At 41.1% G+C, this 15,164-nt stretch overlaps 1 protein-coding gene and 1 long non-coding RNA gene across 2 annotated transcripts in view; one reads left to right on the forward strand and one right to left on the reverse strand.

Moving 5' to 3' along the window:
- Positions 1-12,811, reverse strand: part of CXCL17 (C-X-C motif chemokine ligand 17) — a 13,614-nt gene extending 803 nt beyond the window's left edge. The window contains exons 1-3 of the mRNA XM_004388765.2: positions 12,733-12,811; positions 4,349-4,429; positions 3,566-3,673 (exon numbers count right to left, since the gene is read on the reverse strand). Of these exons, the coding sequence (XP_004388822.1) occupies positions 3,566-3,673; positions 4,349-4,429; positions 12,733-12,811 (268 nt within the window). The remainder of the gene's footprint in view (positions 1-3,565; positions 3,674-4,348; positions 4,430-12,732) is intronic.
- The window catches only part of LOC111822833 (uncharacterized), a 35,775-nt gene continuing 32,164 nt past the window's right edge, over positions 11,554-15,164 (forward strand). The window contains exon 1 of the long non-coding RNA XR_002825941.1: positions 11,554-11,953. This is a non-coding gene — a long non-coding RNA (uncharacterized LOC111822833). The remainder of the gene's footprint in view (positions 11,954-15,164) is intronic.

The following is a 15,164-nucleotide window of genomic DNA, read 5'->3' on the forward strand; positions in this document are numbered from 1 at the left end:
TACTTTCTTTTCTTTATTGTTTTTAGCACCTATGTAGACATTCCTAAACAATTTAGCCCGTTTTTGAACTTTAAGTGTGTGAAATCATACTGTAGATATTGTCTTGTTTTTTTTTTTTTACTCAGTGCTGTGGTTGTAAGACTCATTTGTGTTGTTACAAGTTAACTCATTCTCACTGATATTCTAATATACCACAATTTATTTTATTCATTCTACTGTTGATAGACATTTGGGAAGTTTTAAGTTTTGGGCAGTTATGAGCAGTATTGCTATAAAACTCTTGTATATGCCTCCTAGTGTACATAAGCATATACTTTCTTTTGAGTGTTTATATAGAAGTGCAATTGCATGGTCACAGAGTATGCATAGCTTAAATTTTAGCAGATAACTACCAGCAGTTTTTCAAAGTGATTTAACAATTTATACTCCTGTTATGGATTGAATTGTGCCCCCAAAAATATGTGTTGTAAATCCAGTGGTTATAATCCCATACAGGAATGGATTTTCTTTGTTATGTTAATCAAGCAGTATTAGTGTAGGTTGTGTTTTAAGTCAACCTCTTTCGAGATATAAAAGAACAGATTAGCAAGCAAACAAGCAAGCACAAACGGAAGGGATGATACATGCCACATGATCACCCAGGAACCTAGGAATAGAAGCTGAAAAGAGACAAAAGACCTTCTCCCAGGGATAGAGAGAGAACCTTTCCCTAGAGCCGGTGCTTAGAATTCAGACTTCTAGCCTACTGTGCGTCAGGGTTGTATCCTTTCACCATACTATTCAGTCTGTATGCTGAGCAAATAATCTGAGAAGCTGGACTATATGAAGAAGAACGTGGCATCAGGATTGGAGACAGACTCATTAACAACCTGTGTAATGCAGATGACACAACCTTGCTTGCTGAAAGTGAAGAGGACTTGAAGCAGTTACTGATGAAGATCAAAGACTACAGCCTTCAGTATGGATTACACCTCAACATAAAGAAAACAAAAATCCTCACAACTGGACTAATAAGTAATATCATGATTAATGGAGAAAAGATTGAAGTCGGCAAGGATTTCATTTTACTTGGATCCACGATCAACAGCCATGGAAGCAGCAGTCAAGAAATCAAAAGATGCATTGCACTGGGCAAATCTGCTGCAAAAGACCTCTTTAAAGTGTTGAAAAGCAAAGATATCACCTTGAAGACTAAGGTGTGCCTGACCCAAGCCATGGTATTTTCGATCGCGTCATATGCATGCAAAAGCTGGACGATGAGTAAGGAAGACCAAAGAAGGATTGACGCCTTTGAATTGTGGTGTTGGCAAGGAATATTGAATATACCATGGACTGCCAAAAGAAGCAACAAATCTGTCTTGGAAGAAGTACAACCAGAATGCTCCTTAGAAGCAAGGATGGCAAGACTGCGTCTTACATGCTTTGGACACGTTGTCAGGAAGGATCAGTGCCTAGGGAAGGACATCATGCTTGGTAAAAGTAGAGGGTCAGAGAAAAAGAGGAAGACCCTCAACGAGATGGATTGACACTGTGGCTGCAGCAGTGGGCTCAAGCATAACAAAGATTGTGAGGATGGCACAGGACCAGGCAGTGTTTCGTTCTGTAGTACATAGGGTCACTATAATTCAGAACCGACTGGACATCACCTAACAACAACAACAACAACTGTGAAAAAATAAATTTCTGTTCGTAAAGCCATTCACTTTCGGTATTTGTTATGACAGCACTAGATAACTAAGACAACACCCATGAGCATGAATGTTTTTATGCTCTATTTCTTATCAAAACTTGGTATTGTCAGAATTTAAAATTTTTTGCCAATCTGATGATTTATAGTAATATCTCTTTTTGGTTTTAATTTGCATTTTCCTGATTACTAACAGAGTTGAGTGCCATTTCGTATATTTATTAGCTATTTGGATTTCCTCATCTGTGAAATGCTTATTCAAGTCTTTTGCCCATTTATAGTATTCTGAATACCAATCCTTTGTCAGTTATACGTGTTACAGATGTCATCTCTTATTCTGTATCTTTTTATTTTTTGGATGACCAAAATGTTTTAATTTCAGTGAAGTCAGATGCATTAATCTTTTCCTTTATGATTTTTACTTTTTATATTTTGTTTAAGAAATTCTTCTCCACTCCAAGGTCCCTACCCCAATATTCTCCTCTATTCCCTTATGAATTTGTTTTTCAAATTGAGATTTAATCCATCTGAAGTTTATTTTTGTGAAGAGTGTGAAACAGGGGTCTCTGCATCTTTTTTTTACTTAACATATTGTGGATATCTTTCCAATACACACATTTTTTTTTTAATAACTGCGGATTTGCCCAATTTTCTTTTGATGGACATTTATTATTTCTACTTATTTGTTAATACGAATACTGCTTGTCTTAGTTATCTAGCACTGTTATAACAGAAATACCACAAGTGAATGGCTTTAACAAACAGAAATTTATTCTCTCACAGTTTGGGAGGCTAGAAGTCCTAATTCAGGGTCAGCTCTAGGGAAAGACTTTCTCTGTAAGCTCTGGAGGAAGGTCCTGGTCTCCTTTCAACATCTGTGGGCCTGGCATCCCTTGGAGATCTCCATGTGTCTTAGCGTCCATCTTCCCCTAGTCTAGGAGGTTCTCAGCACAGGCACCCTGGGTTTAAAGGACAAGTTCTGCTCCCAGCTCTTCTTTCTTTGTGGTACTGAGGTCCCTTTTCACTGCTTGCTTCTCTCTCCTTTTATCTCTTATAAGATAAAAGGTTTGACTCAAGCAATTGTGGTGCATCCCATCCTAATCCTCATTAACATAACCTAATCATGCCTTGTTAACATAACAAACAACTCACTCCCAAATGGGACCATAACCACAGGCATAGAGGCTAGGATTTACAACACATAATTATATCAGATCACAAAATGGAGAACAGACACACAATACTGGGAATCATGACTTAGCTAAGTTGACACGAAATTTTGGAGGACACAATTCACTGGTATAATGAATATTCTTGTACATATATCTTTGAGTATCTGTACTAGTATTCTATAGGGGGAATTTCCTGAAGGGAGATTACTTGGTCAAAGGGGACACACATTTAAAATTTTGATAGGTACTGCCAAATTTTATTTCACTTCCATTAACAGTGTATGAGGAGCTTGATATATCCCATACTTGGTAACATCAGATAATATCAGTTTGTAAATTGCCAATTAAAAAAATATAGTAGTTAAAAACTGCTAGGGAAGACTAGGGAAGACTCAAATTCTGTTTGAAGACACTAATGTCATCCTCACAAATCAATGACCAGGCCCCCAACAGCCCTGCCTCCCTCCACTTTGACAAGCAGCGGGCTTCTAAAATCTAGGAATTTGGTTAAACCTTTCTGATATCAGGAAATAATATCCTGCTCTTCTTGCTCTTCCTAGTTTCACACAAGATAACATTACGTAGAAAGGGCTGACATAAGTGTTTATCTTGGTCTTCATTTCACTCTATCCGCAACTGTTGCCTCATCCCTAGCGATTCCACAGAGTGACTCTGGTTTAAGGAAGGTCATTTTCTTGAAACTTACTGGTTTTCTTCACATTGCCCTTGAAATGATCACAGGGACACTGTTTCCTTGGCGACCCAGGCACTGTCAGTGCCATAGATTTTCTTTTAGGGACTCTCAGGAGCCAATCTGAAATCACAAGGTTACTACTTAGAGGAGAGAGTTAATATGTTTGACAGTAGGGTGCAGGGCATGGCTTTACTTACTGACTTCTTTGCCTTCTAGTTCTTCTTTCATACTGCAGTAGGGTGGGAAAAAGGGTCAACACAGAACAGTGGAGAAATCCAGTTACCTGAGCACCAGGATTTCTGAGTTGTTTTGCCCTGACCTGTACAGGCAAAGATTTGGTGGCAGGTTTGGAGGAGGGCATCAGGATATCTTTGTGGAGACCAAAGAATAACGTGTCTGACTTTTAGTGGCTATTTAACCTTAGGCAAGCCATTTTGTCACTCTGATTTGAGTCTTTCCTGTGAGTAAAATAAGGTTGAGAATAAATTCCAGGAAGCTTTTGGAGAACCAGGAAAAAGTAAAAACCTTCTGGAAGGCAGCCCTGGATTCTTGGAGACAAGGGAAAGGGGAAGGGGGCAGTCAGAGATTCAGCCAGCTCTCCTTGGACCTTGGCTGAACCCCAGCTCTTGCCTGAGACTAAGGAAGAAAACAAGAGTTGGTTGCATGGGGTGGCTGGTGGAGACGGGACTGGGTGGGGTCAGCTCAGACAACGTCTGCACTGGTCTCAGAGGGGCTCAAGGGAGAGAGCTGGAGCAGTGGTGGTGCAGTTGCTGTTGCTCATGCTAAGACACTGACCTTTGCACTCACATTCTTGGCTGCCTTCCTGGAGCCACCTCCTGGAGGCCTGGCGCTGGTCCTTGTGGCCTCTGGCGACACCTGTTGGGAGGAAACAGGTCACTTCCATGTACTGGAAAGGTAAGGGGGCAACATAAACGGTCCTCCCAGCATTGGGCTCCCTAAGTCAGCACAGTTCCGTTTCTCCTCATTTTTTGCTTCAGGGATCTAGGATACTCAAGAGAGGAGTATTTTAAATGGGTAAAGAATTGAGGTTAAAATCTTGCCTAGAGAAAAGCTTAGGTGAGAGTAGTGGAGAAAGAATAACCTTTGAATGGAAGAGAGAACAAAAGGTGGGGATTAATCAAACCTTACCTCCCCCACTTCTCAACGTTAAAATTTTATGGTTTAAGGAATGGGAACAAGGGGCAGATTATTCTGTAAACCTGGATTTTCATCAGATCTCCAAGTTGCAGTGTTTGCATCCACAGTTCACTAACCGTAACCCGTTGCCGTCGAGTCAATTCCGACTTATAGAGACCTTATAGGACAGAGTAGAACTGCCCCATAGGGTTTCCAAGGAGCGGCTGGTGGATTGAAACTGACAGCCTTTTGGTTAGCAGATGAACACTTAAGCACTGTGCCACTAGAGCCCCACTAAGAGGATGAAACAAAGCACATTCTTCTTTTGGCTTTATCCAAGTCTGTCTTACCACCTGATGCTGTCTTATCCCCATTTTGTGATACCTAAAATATTTTCATGCCAATCAAGGATGATGGTTTATAGACTTAAGATTCTGGAGCTGGAACTGGGCTCAGATGATACTTCCTCTGTTAGTAGCTTCTGATATTCCCTGTCAGAATTAATTATGCCCTCACATGGTTCCTATCATATTTGAATGTAGCTCTATTATTGAAAAGTTATAGTTAATACTTTGTTGTTTAGAATCTGCCTCCCTCACTAGACCCAGAGCCAATGGTTCCTGGCACATAGAAGGCACTTGGTAAATGTTTGTTCACTTAATGGATGGACAAGTTGTCCGGAGAGGGCCCTTAGAAATCATCTGGTTCAATCTAAGTCTCCTCTTTCCCACGCTTGTGCCCTTTCTGCCACACACATGGAGAGTGTTGCATCACTTCCCCAAATGCTATTTTTCAAGTGTTCTCATGTGCTGTTTAAGTAATTTAAACAGGCATAGCCCCTGCCATCTAAACTTCTAACATTTTACTTTCTCTTGGCCTCTACTCCTAGTTCCAGAGAAAACCCACAAGAGCCAGAAGGAACTTTGGAGATATTTAGCTGAATCCTTTCACTGAGAAGCTTTTTCATTCTAAATGTTACTACTAGTTGCTGTTGAGTGGATTCTGACTCATGGTGACCCCAAGTGTGTTAGAGGAGAACTGTGCTCCATAGTGTTTTCAATGGCTGATTTTTTGGAAGTACATCACCAGACCTTTCTTCTGAGGTGCCTCTGGGTGGACACAAACGAACTTCTAACCTTTCGTTTAGCAGCCCGGTGCTTTAACCAATTGCACCACCCAGGGAATGTAATATATAACTATTAAAAAAAAACCTGTTGCTCATTGAGTTGATTCTGACTCATAGTAACCCTATAGGACAGAGTAGAACTGCCCCATCCTGTTTCCAAGGAGCAGCTGGTGGATTTGACTGCCGACCTTCTGGTTAATAGACAAGCTCTTAACCACTGTGCCACCAGGGCTCCAATATATAACCATATTAGAGGAAATCTGGAAAGTACTAATAAAGACATCTTTACTCTTACCAACTAGTGGGTATTTTGGTATATTTGTTTCCTGCATATGGTTTTCTTTATATAATGATGACCATAGTATGTGAACAAATTTCTAGCTTTTTTCCCAATTCATAATTCATAACAGACATTTTTAATAACTGCACAATACTCCCAACAAGTATATGTGCTCCACATATTTAACTTTCTCCCATTGCTGAATATTTAGATTATTTTAGTTTTGGATATTGATAAATTTCTTTGTGCTTGTAACTGTTTTCCAAATTTGGATTATTTTCTTGGGAGAGATTGCCCAAAGTGGAATGTCTAGGTCAAAAGTTAAGAATAGTTTTCTATTACTTGATGTCATTAGCATATTGCTTTCAGAAGGCCAGTTAACTAAATCACCATCTCCGTTTTTCTTCCAGATGAGGAAACTGAGGCTCAGAAGAGCAAGTTCACAAAGGTAATGGTCACACATCTGGAGCTAACACCCAGGTTCAAGGTTCTTAGTCTGTTGTTCTGTTGGCAGCACTGCATGTTATTCCTAATTTCATGGGTGTAACTGAAGACGAGGCTGCATGGTGCTATCACGTTATGTCCCCCAAACCACAGACATTCATGGACTATCTTTATGATTTTTTTGCTGTAGTCGTGTACCAAGTGGGAGCCCTGGTGGCTCAATGGTTAAGTGTTCGTCTGCTAACCAGAAGGTCGGCAGTTTGAATCACACCAGCTGCTCCAACTCGACGGCAATGGGTTTGTTTTTTTTTTGGTATGTGCCACCTGTACTATTATTTATGTCATGCTTTTTCTTTAGTTTATTTAACAAAACTTAATCTCATCTTATGCAATATTACCTGTGAAATTATGGGATTGATGTGTGCTTATATTTTTTCTAACATGAATTAAAATACACATATAACTATTAAAGTAAAAAAATCTAATTTATGTTTTAACTAAAATCATTTTTGGAAAATACCAGTACAGTGGAATATGTTTGGACTTTATATCCAGACAGACCTGGGTTCAACTACTGGCTCCGTCGCTTACCTATGCAGTCTTGGACAAGTCCCTTAGCTTCTTTGAACCTTGGTTCCTTGATGTGTAAAGGGAGGATAGTAACATCCACCCTGCAGACTTGTTAGGAATAAGTAAGCTAATGTGGATGCCCTTTGCCCAGGTGGGTGTTAAGTACATGGTGGTTATTATTATTGTTGTTGTTATGGACTTCTAGTTATTTTCCAAAGAGAGTGTCTATGCTGGAATGTTAGGCTTATTGGTTTTTGCTGACTTGTCTGTGTAAAGAAGTTACTTCCACTTGTTAGGACTTGTGGTATAGCTATCATTATTTTGATTTCCCAGTTCCACTACATACTAGCTTTGTGATTTTGAGCATGCTGCTTAGATTTTCTGCGCCTCATTTACTGAATTTGTAAAATGGGGCCAATAGTGTGTGTATACATACATATGGGAATCCCTGGGTAGGCAAATGGTTAACATGCTTGACTGCTAACAAGAAGGTTGGAAGTTTGAGTCCACCCAGAGGCACCTTGGAAGAAAGGCCTGGTGATCTCCTTCCAAAAAATCAGCCATTGAAAACCCTGTGAAGCACAGTTCTACTCTGACATGCATGGGGCCACTATGAATCACAATCAACTGGTAACTGTTTTTTATTTTAAATACATACTTATGTTTTTAGTTCTGCCCGCTAGAGGGTCTGGAAGCAATGACACCCGGTAACTGTGAGCATACCTAGTGTCCATAGCTCATAAATACCATTCTCCAATAAAAGGAACCAGGTTTCCTTGGAGAAATGGCCGATTTCAGGGCTGAGGCAGGGAAAGTCTAAGATGAGCCTGGAACATCTGTGGTGTCAGAAAATAAGGAAGTGCTCAAAACATGATGGGGATATGTCAAAAGGACAGAAACCAGCCAACTTGAAGGAACTCTCCATGGCCAAATCTGGGACAATGTGAGCAACATAATAAATAATGATAGTAATGGATTATAACCCATAAATATCCACGAGTCCACACTGATACAAAGAAATAATTGAATAAATAAGTTAATGGGGGAAAAGGAACAGCTCTCTCTTATAGCAGAATTCCAATTAATAAATATAGAAGGAATGATGGAAATAGAAAACCACCATTTGGCTAATACCACAGTAATAAATATAGGCAAGACTCATCAATGGATGCTAGAATTAATGGGCAAAAGTATGACAAGAAACAGGCTATTTGCTTAGTCTCAAAATATCTCTCAACCACATACTTATTACAACAGGGAAAATAGATTTTGAGAAACCTGGCAAAACAAACAAGACAAAGCAGTTGCTGTCGAGTCAATTCCGAGTCACGGTGGCCCCATGTGTTACAGAGTAGAACTGCTCCTTAGGATTTCCTTGGCTGTAATCTTTACAGAAGCAGATGGCCAGGCCTTTCTTTTGTGGTGCTGCTAGGTGGGTTCGAACTGCCAACCTTTATTTTAGTAGTCAAGTGCAAACTGTTTGCGCCACCCAGGGACCTTTGAGAAACCTGGCAGACACCACCTTAATCAAGTGCTTAAAGTTAATATCACCAGTGATGAGACATAGCGAGGTCATGGACTCTTCTGATATGATGCACTGAGAAGGCACAACATCACTTCTGTGGTGCTTCTGCCAAAAATGCATAACCTGAGTTTAATCACGAGGAAACTTCAGACAAACCCAAACTGAGGGACACTTGACAAAATAACTGACCAGTAATTTTCCAAAGTGTCAAGATCATGAAAGACAAGGGAAGACTGAGAAACTGTCCTAGATTGGAGGAGAACAAGGAGACGCCATGACTTTATTCAGTGTGGGATCCTGGATTGAATTCTGGACCAGAAAAAGGACATTACGGGGATGATTAGCAAAATTTGAATACTTGAATATGGATAGATTAGTTAATAATATTGTATCAATGCTAATTTCCTGGTTTTAATCAATTGTATTATGGTTATGTTTAGAGCAATGCCCACCACATAGGTGTGCTTAACACGTTAGGTTATTAAGTAATAAGTAATATAAGCACTAAATAATCTATTATTATAAATAATGTATTTCCTAGCATTCTCATGTCTTCTTACCTATTCCTTCTTTCCTCTATGAAAAGCATATTGAGAATGTATGTAGTTATTTTAAAAAATAAAGTAAGATCAGATTTTATTTTGAGATTTTTTTGGGAGGTCATTTTCTCTAACCGCTAATTAGCTCAGGTTTAGGCTGATTTTCGGAAAACTGTTTGGCTGGGAAACAACTCTGAGCTCAGCCACTACCAGTCTTATGTGGTTTGTGATATCGCCACCACTACTTTAGGAGTTCCACTCAGTCTATTCACTGAACACTTACTGCGTGTCCATTATAGCTCATTTAATCTTTATGACTATTCTGTGTGCTAAGTGGTATTTTATTCATTTTAAGATGATAAAACTGAGGCTCAATATAGTTAAGTGACTTGTCCAGGGTTGCAAAGTGAGTGGCTGAGCCAGGATTTGGATCTCGGTCCCCTGACTTCAAGGTGCCTTTTTTCTGTGACACCCCAACCACTGAAGCAGCAGAATGTGGAAGTGTATGGGGCAGTGAATGAGAAGATGTGGTGTTTAGTCCTAGTCTGCTCCTAACTTACTGTACGTCTGTGGCCACAGGACTTAGTATCTCTGCTTCAGAGTTCTTGTTTATGAGATGGTCTTACTACCCATTTTACCTGCCGAAGAATGAAATGAGAAAATGGGGGTAAAACCTCTTTGGAAAGTTTAGTGAGGAACCAAAGAAATGGATTTAATATTATAATTATTTATTACTGATTTTGTTACTATTACTTTTATGTATGTAAAATTCCATTACTGACTAGATATACCGTTGTAAGGGAAATCTCTCGTAAAAACAGTTTTAAGCCAGTAAGCCAACTACTCAAATAATATTCTGTGAAAAAAATTCTAGTACCACAAAAATAATTTATGAAATCCTGTCTTCAAATTTCTACAACTGGGATTTGATCTTTTTTTTTTTTTTTTTTAGTTTGTGTTTTAGGTGAACGTTTACAGCACAAATTAGTTTTTCATTAAAAAATTTATACACAAATTGTTTTGTGACATTGGTTGCAATCCCCACAATGTGTCAGCACTCTCTCCCTTTCCTTTTCCACCCTGGGCTCTCCATGTCCATTGGTTCAGTTTTCCTGTCCCTTCCTGCTTTCTCATCTTTGCTTTTGGGCAGGTGCTGTCCATTTGGTCTCCTGTACCTGACTGACCTAAGAAGCACGTTTCTCATGTGTGTTACTGTTTGTTTTATAGGCCTGTCTAATCTTTAGCTGAAAGGTGGACTTTGGGAGTGGCTTCAGTTCTGAGTTAGCAGGGTGTCTGGGAGCCATAGTCTCAGGGTTTCCTCCAGTCTCTGTCAGACTGGTAAGTCTAGTCTTTTTTCGTGAATTTGAATTTTGTTCCACATTTTTCTCCCACTCTGTCTGGGATCTCCTATTGTGATCCCTGTCAGAGCGGTTGGTGGTGGTAGCCGGGCACCATCTAGTTATACTGGATGTGATTTGATCTTTAATCACAGAGATGATCATGAAAGCACCCTTTAGAATCAATATACCATTTTTTGCCCCTGGAGGAGGATGATACTGCTTTTCTACAACTAATTGAACTTAAGCTTTGAGTCTTACAAACAACAGTGAACCCCTTGAAAGATGCAGTTTTAAAGATTGTTTTTGAATTAGTCTTTGTTATAGATTCAGAATATTAGGGTTTGCAGATATTTTTTAATGGAGCGTATCAACCTACAAGTGGTCAATGGTCTCAACACATACTTATTAAGTGTTCATAGTAGGCACCAAGCCAGACTTTGAGTATGCCCTTTCAGGTCTTCTAGTTTAAAGCAGCGGTTTCAACTCTGCCTACATATTAGAATTACCTGGGGACCTTGTAAAAAATACTAATGCCCAGGCCCCACCTCACCCTCTTTTTAAAAAAGAGCCCTAAATGAATCTGAATGTGTAGTCAGGTTTGAGAACTATTGGTCTAGAGCAGAGGTTCTCAACCAGGGGCGATTTTGTTCCCCAGGGGAGATACGGCTATATCTGGAGACATTTTGGGCTATCATAACTGGAGAGTGGGCTTCTGTTATCGTCTAGTGGATAGAGGCCTTGGATACTACTAAACGTATTACAATGCACAGAATAGCCCTCACAACAAAGGATTATTCAGCTCCAAATGTCGAGAGAGCTGTTATCAAACCCTGGTGTAGAGTCTTAAAACGGCAAAGTTTTGCACTTAGAAGCTTGAGAATTTATTCTTTCATTCAGCAAATATTTACTGAACCCCGTGCTGGATAGTGTGAAGGACGTGGAAACAATATGCCAGATTATGCCACCGTAGAGGTTGCAATCTAGAAGGGCAGGAGGTGGAGGTAAGGCAGGCACACCCACCTCTTCAATAAAAGGCAAAGAGAGAGAGAAAGAGTCAAATTAGGGCTCAGCATGTTCACAGGAGGGAGTGCTCACATCTGGTTGTGGGCTGAATCTGAATCAAGGCTGTGGGTGGGAGGTGGTTTTTGAACTGGTTGTGTGAGCAAAGCTGAGCTGGTGGATAAGCACAGGACCCGTTCAGGGAACAGCAAACAGTTTAGTTTGGGTGGAGCATACAGTATTTGTTAGTGAGTGGAGCGGGAGGGACTGGAAAGGCAGGTTGGGGCTAGAGCTTTGAATCCAGGCTGAGGATTCTCCCCTTGGTGGCTGCCACAGTGATGGAAAAACCTTCTCCAGAATGGTGGTCTAGGCCCTAGGGCTAGGGGCTCAGCAGCTTCCAGAGAGCTTCCTCTACACGGGAAGGAGCATTTGAAATTGAGGTGAGTAGGGTGAATTTCTCCTGACTTCAGGATGGAGCTGATGCTGAGTTTGTCATGAAGCTATTTGCCCTAAAGTAGCACTTGGGTAGAAGGTCCTCTCAAGGTGAAACACACAGGGCGTGAGCTCTCTTCTGCTTGTTTTTTCCACTAAGGGTGGGGCCACGTTGACTGTAGTGAAAACTGGAGCAGATATGGAACCCCTCATCAAATGTCTGCTTCCCCAAAGGACAGCTGTTAAAACAGGGCTAGGTATAGGTAAAACTTCAAATTCTGGATACTACCTGGTGATCCGATTTTTCTAGTTTATTACCTTATCATTAAACATTATTGGTGGCATGTCTGGTGCACTACAAATGATATAAGCAAGGGCTTCCTTATCCTCCACAAATGTACAGTTACTTTCAACACCCTCCCGCCGCCGCCACCAAGATTGGCCTGGGGAAGTTCATTACTCTCTGGAAAAGGGGCTGGGGGAGAGGGTAAGGGAGCAAACCTTTGTTGAGCCAGTATTTTTTTTTTTGGCCAGCTACTGTTGCAAACACTTTCACATACAGTATCTCATTTAACTCTCACAGCGCCCTTTGGGAGTTAGAACAGTTTTCTCCTTTTTTTGTAAATGAGGAAACTGGCACTCAGAAAGGCTAATAACTTGCCCCAAATCCCTGTAGCTAAAAAGGGCTGCAGCAGCATTTTAATGTATGTCTGACCATGCTATTTTCTGTTTACTTCATTTTGTCCTCCCCCCACTCCCCCCTTCGTAGAAAATTAATCTTATTTACCTGAATTTGGGCTGCTAGAGACCACGGACATCAGCGTTAGTGGCAACAACAGAAGGAGGGAGGAGATTAGAACTTTCATTGTGACTGCCGCTGCTGCTGCAGGTTGCTTGAAGGTTGACTTGAAGAGTGTGCGGAGGTTCCCAGTTAGAGAGGCTCCCAGACTTTTTGGGATGATTCAGGCTGAGGTACTTGGCTTGGCAGTCTGTGCTTTAATCCCAGGCCAGCGTACTTATTAGAGGGTGAGAACAGCTAAGGTGACGCTGGCCTCGTTTTTAGGTAACAGATTAAACCGTGTGCTTTACTGGAATCTGGGAAGTAAAACTTGTCAAACAAAATAAACAAAGCATTCTTAAGAACATAAGAAGGTGACTGATAACTTGGCAGCAAGCCTTGTTCTTGTCCCTCCCCCTGTCCCCCTTGTACTTTAGGATTTCTTCCCCAAGTGTTTTTTCTCTCTTGGATTTCCTTATACCTTTCGGTGACCTCTCTAGCTTAATATCTGGCAGGAAAGCATTAACTAAGGGTTGGCAGAAGACAGGTTGACATGGTTTGTTTCTTCTCTGTCTTCGCATGCTCCTGAACCCGTTAGTCTCTGGCAAAATATAGGTAATAGTAGTGTTGTTGCCTGTGAAGTTGCACTGTCCTCACCCTGTTTACAATTTCTTCCAATTCTGTAGCCACATGAGATGGGAAGCTGAGCAGGACCAAGGAGAAGAGGCAATTCTCTGTTGCCCAAGACACTGCCCCTGAAACAGTGGGTAAAACCAGGCCTTCTTGTTCATTGGGAAGGTGGCTGTGGATTAGTTAGTTGCTCCAGTCTAAAGCAGAGAAGAAATGTGTTTGTCCAGGTTGTGGGGGCTACTGGCTCCAGACTTTGGACACAGCCCAAGGCAAAAGAAGAGAGATACTCATAGTAAACTTTAAGAGTTACTGAACATCAGCAGTTGCTAGACTTGACTCCTCCTATTCCAGAGTCTTCAGGAAATGTGCTCAAAGAAAGAGGAGAGGTGGTTTGAGCACCGGGTGGTGTTTGTGGGGACTGAAGGGAAAGTTAACAAGGAAGTCTTTACTGGAAGCCTCCTGGTGGGAATGAGAAAAGGTGGTATGACTTTGCTTCACCTAAGAGGAGGGAACAGGCAAGGCATGAGTCAAACCCTTTTTGACTTTTATTTAATCATTGTTACCCTCTCAGTTTTCAAATAACCCCTGAGTCCAAGTCGATGCTATGGCAACAGGTATTGACACATTAGTGAGTTGATGATAGACTTTATTACCATGAAGTTTATAAAGCAGCTGCAGAGGGTCAGGCACTGTGCCAAGCAGTGAGACTTACTGTCCTGAGCTGAAGGCTTGGCTTGGTCTGATACGAACCACTGATGTGGCTTCTTCTGGGAGATTCTAAACACGGTCTTTGTCCCTCAGGTCTAACCAGGGAGATAGCGTGTATTTCAAATGTAAGTGCAGCCAAATTTCAGAAGTGAGAGGCATTCATTGTGGACTAAGTACCTCCAGGGACTGGTGGCATAGAATTTGGGTTGATGGGGAGCAGAGGACAGGGCAGTGCAGAGAAGGAGCATGTTGTAGTAGAGGTGCTCTCTGGAGCTAATTGGATGGGGAACTTTGAAGGCTGGGGCTGTCTATTGTTCATTTTTGTATTCCCTGAACTCATATAGCACCTCACATTTTGGGAGTACTCAATAAATGTTTGCTGAATTGAATGATATTTTTGTAAGCCTCTAACTAGACCTGAAATGTTAGAAAGAGTATAAAGTACAGTCTATTACTAGAGAGAAAATCTTACTGATAAATGATCATACGTACACAAGGAGCCCGATGGGGGCTCTTTACTTGTCCCCTTGAGCTGTCCATAAGAGCCCACCAAAGGCTCTGGGAGCTCCTCTCTGACCTTCCTCTGTTCTCCCCATGCCCTAGCTCCATGCCATTTCACTCCATATGGTTTTTTTTTCCCCTTCTTTATTTATTTTATTTTTGTTGTACTTTAGGTGAAAGTTTACAGCTCAAGTTAATCTCTAATGCAAAATTTTATACACATATTGTCATGTGACACTAGTTGCAGTCCCTGCAACGTGACAGCACACTCTCCCTTTCCACCCCGGGTTTCCTGTGTCCATCCAACCAGCTTCTGTCCCTTCCTGCCTTCTCATCCTGCCTTTGGACAGGAGCCCCCCCTTTGGTCTCGTGTATTTGCTTGAATCAAGAAGCACACTCTTCACGAGTATTATTTTATATTTTATAGTCCAGTCTAATCTTTGTCTGAAGAATGGTCTTTAGGAATGGTTTTAGTTCTGGGTTAACATAGTGTTCGGGGGCCATGGCTTTGGGGATTCCTCCAGTCTCAGTGAGGCCATTAAGTTTGGTCTTTTTATGTGAATTTGAGTTCTGTTCCACACTTTTCTCCTGCTCCATCAGGG

This window comes from Trichechus manatus, unplaced genomic scaffold, assembly GCF_000243295.1.
Source record: "Trichechus manatus latirostris isolate Lorelei unplaced genomic scaffold, TriManLat1.0 scaffold00216, whole genome shotgun sequence".
Classification (NCBI taxonomy): domain Eukaryota; kingdom Metazoa; phylum Chordata; class Mammalia; order Sirenia; family Trichechidae; genus Trichechus; species Trichechus manatus.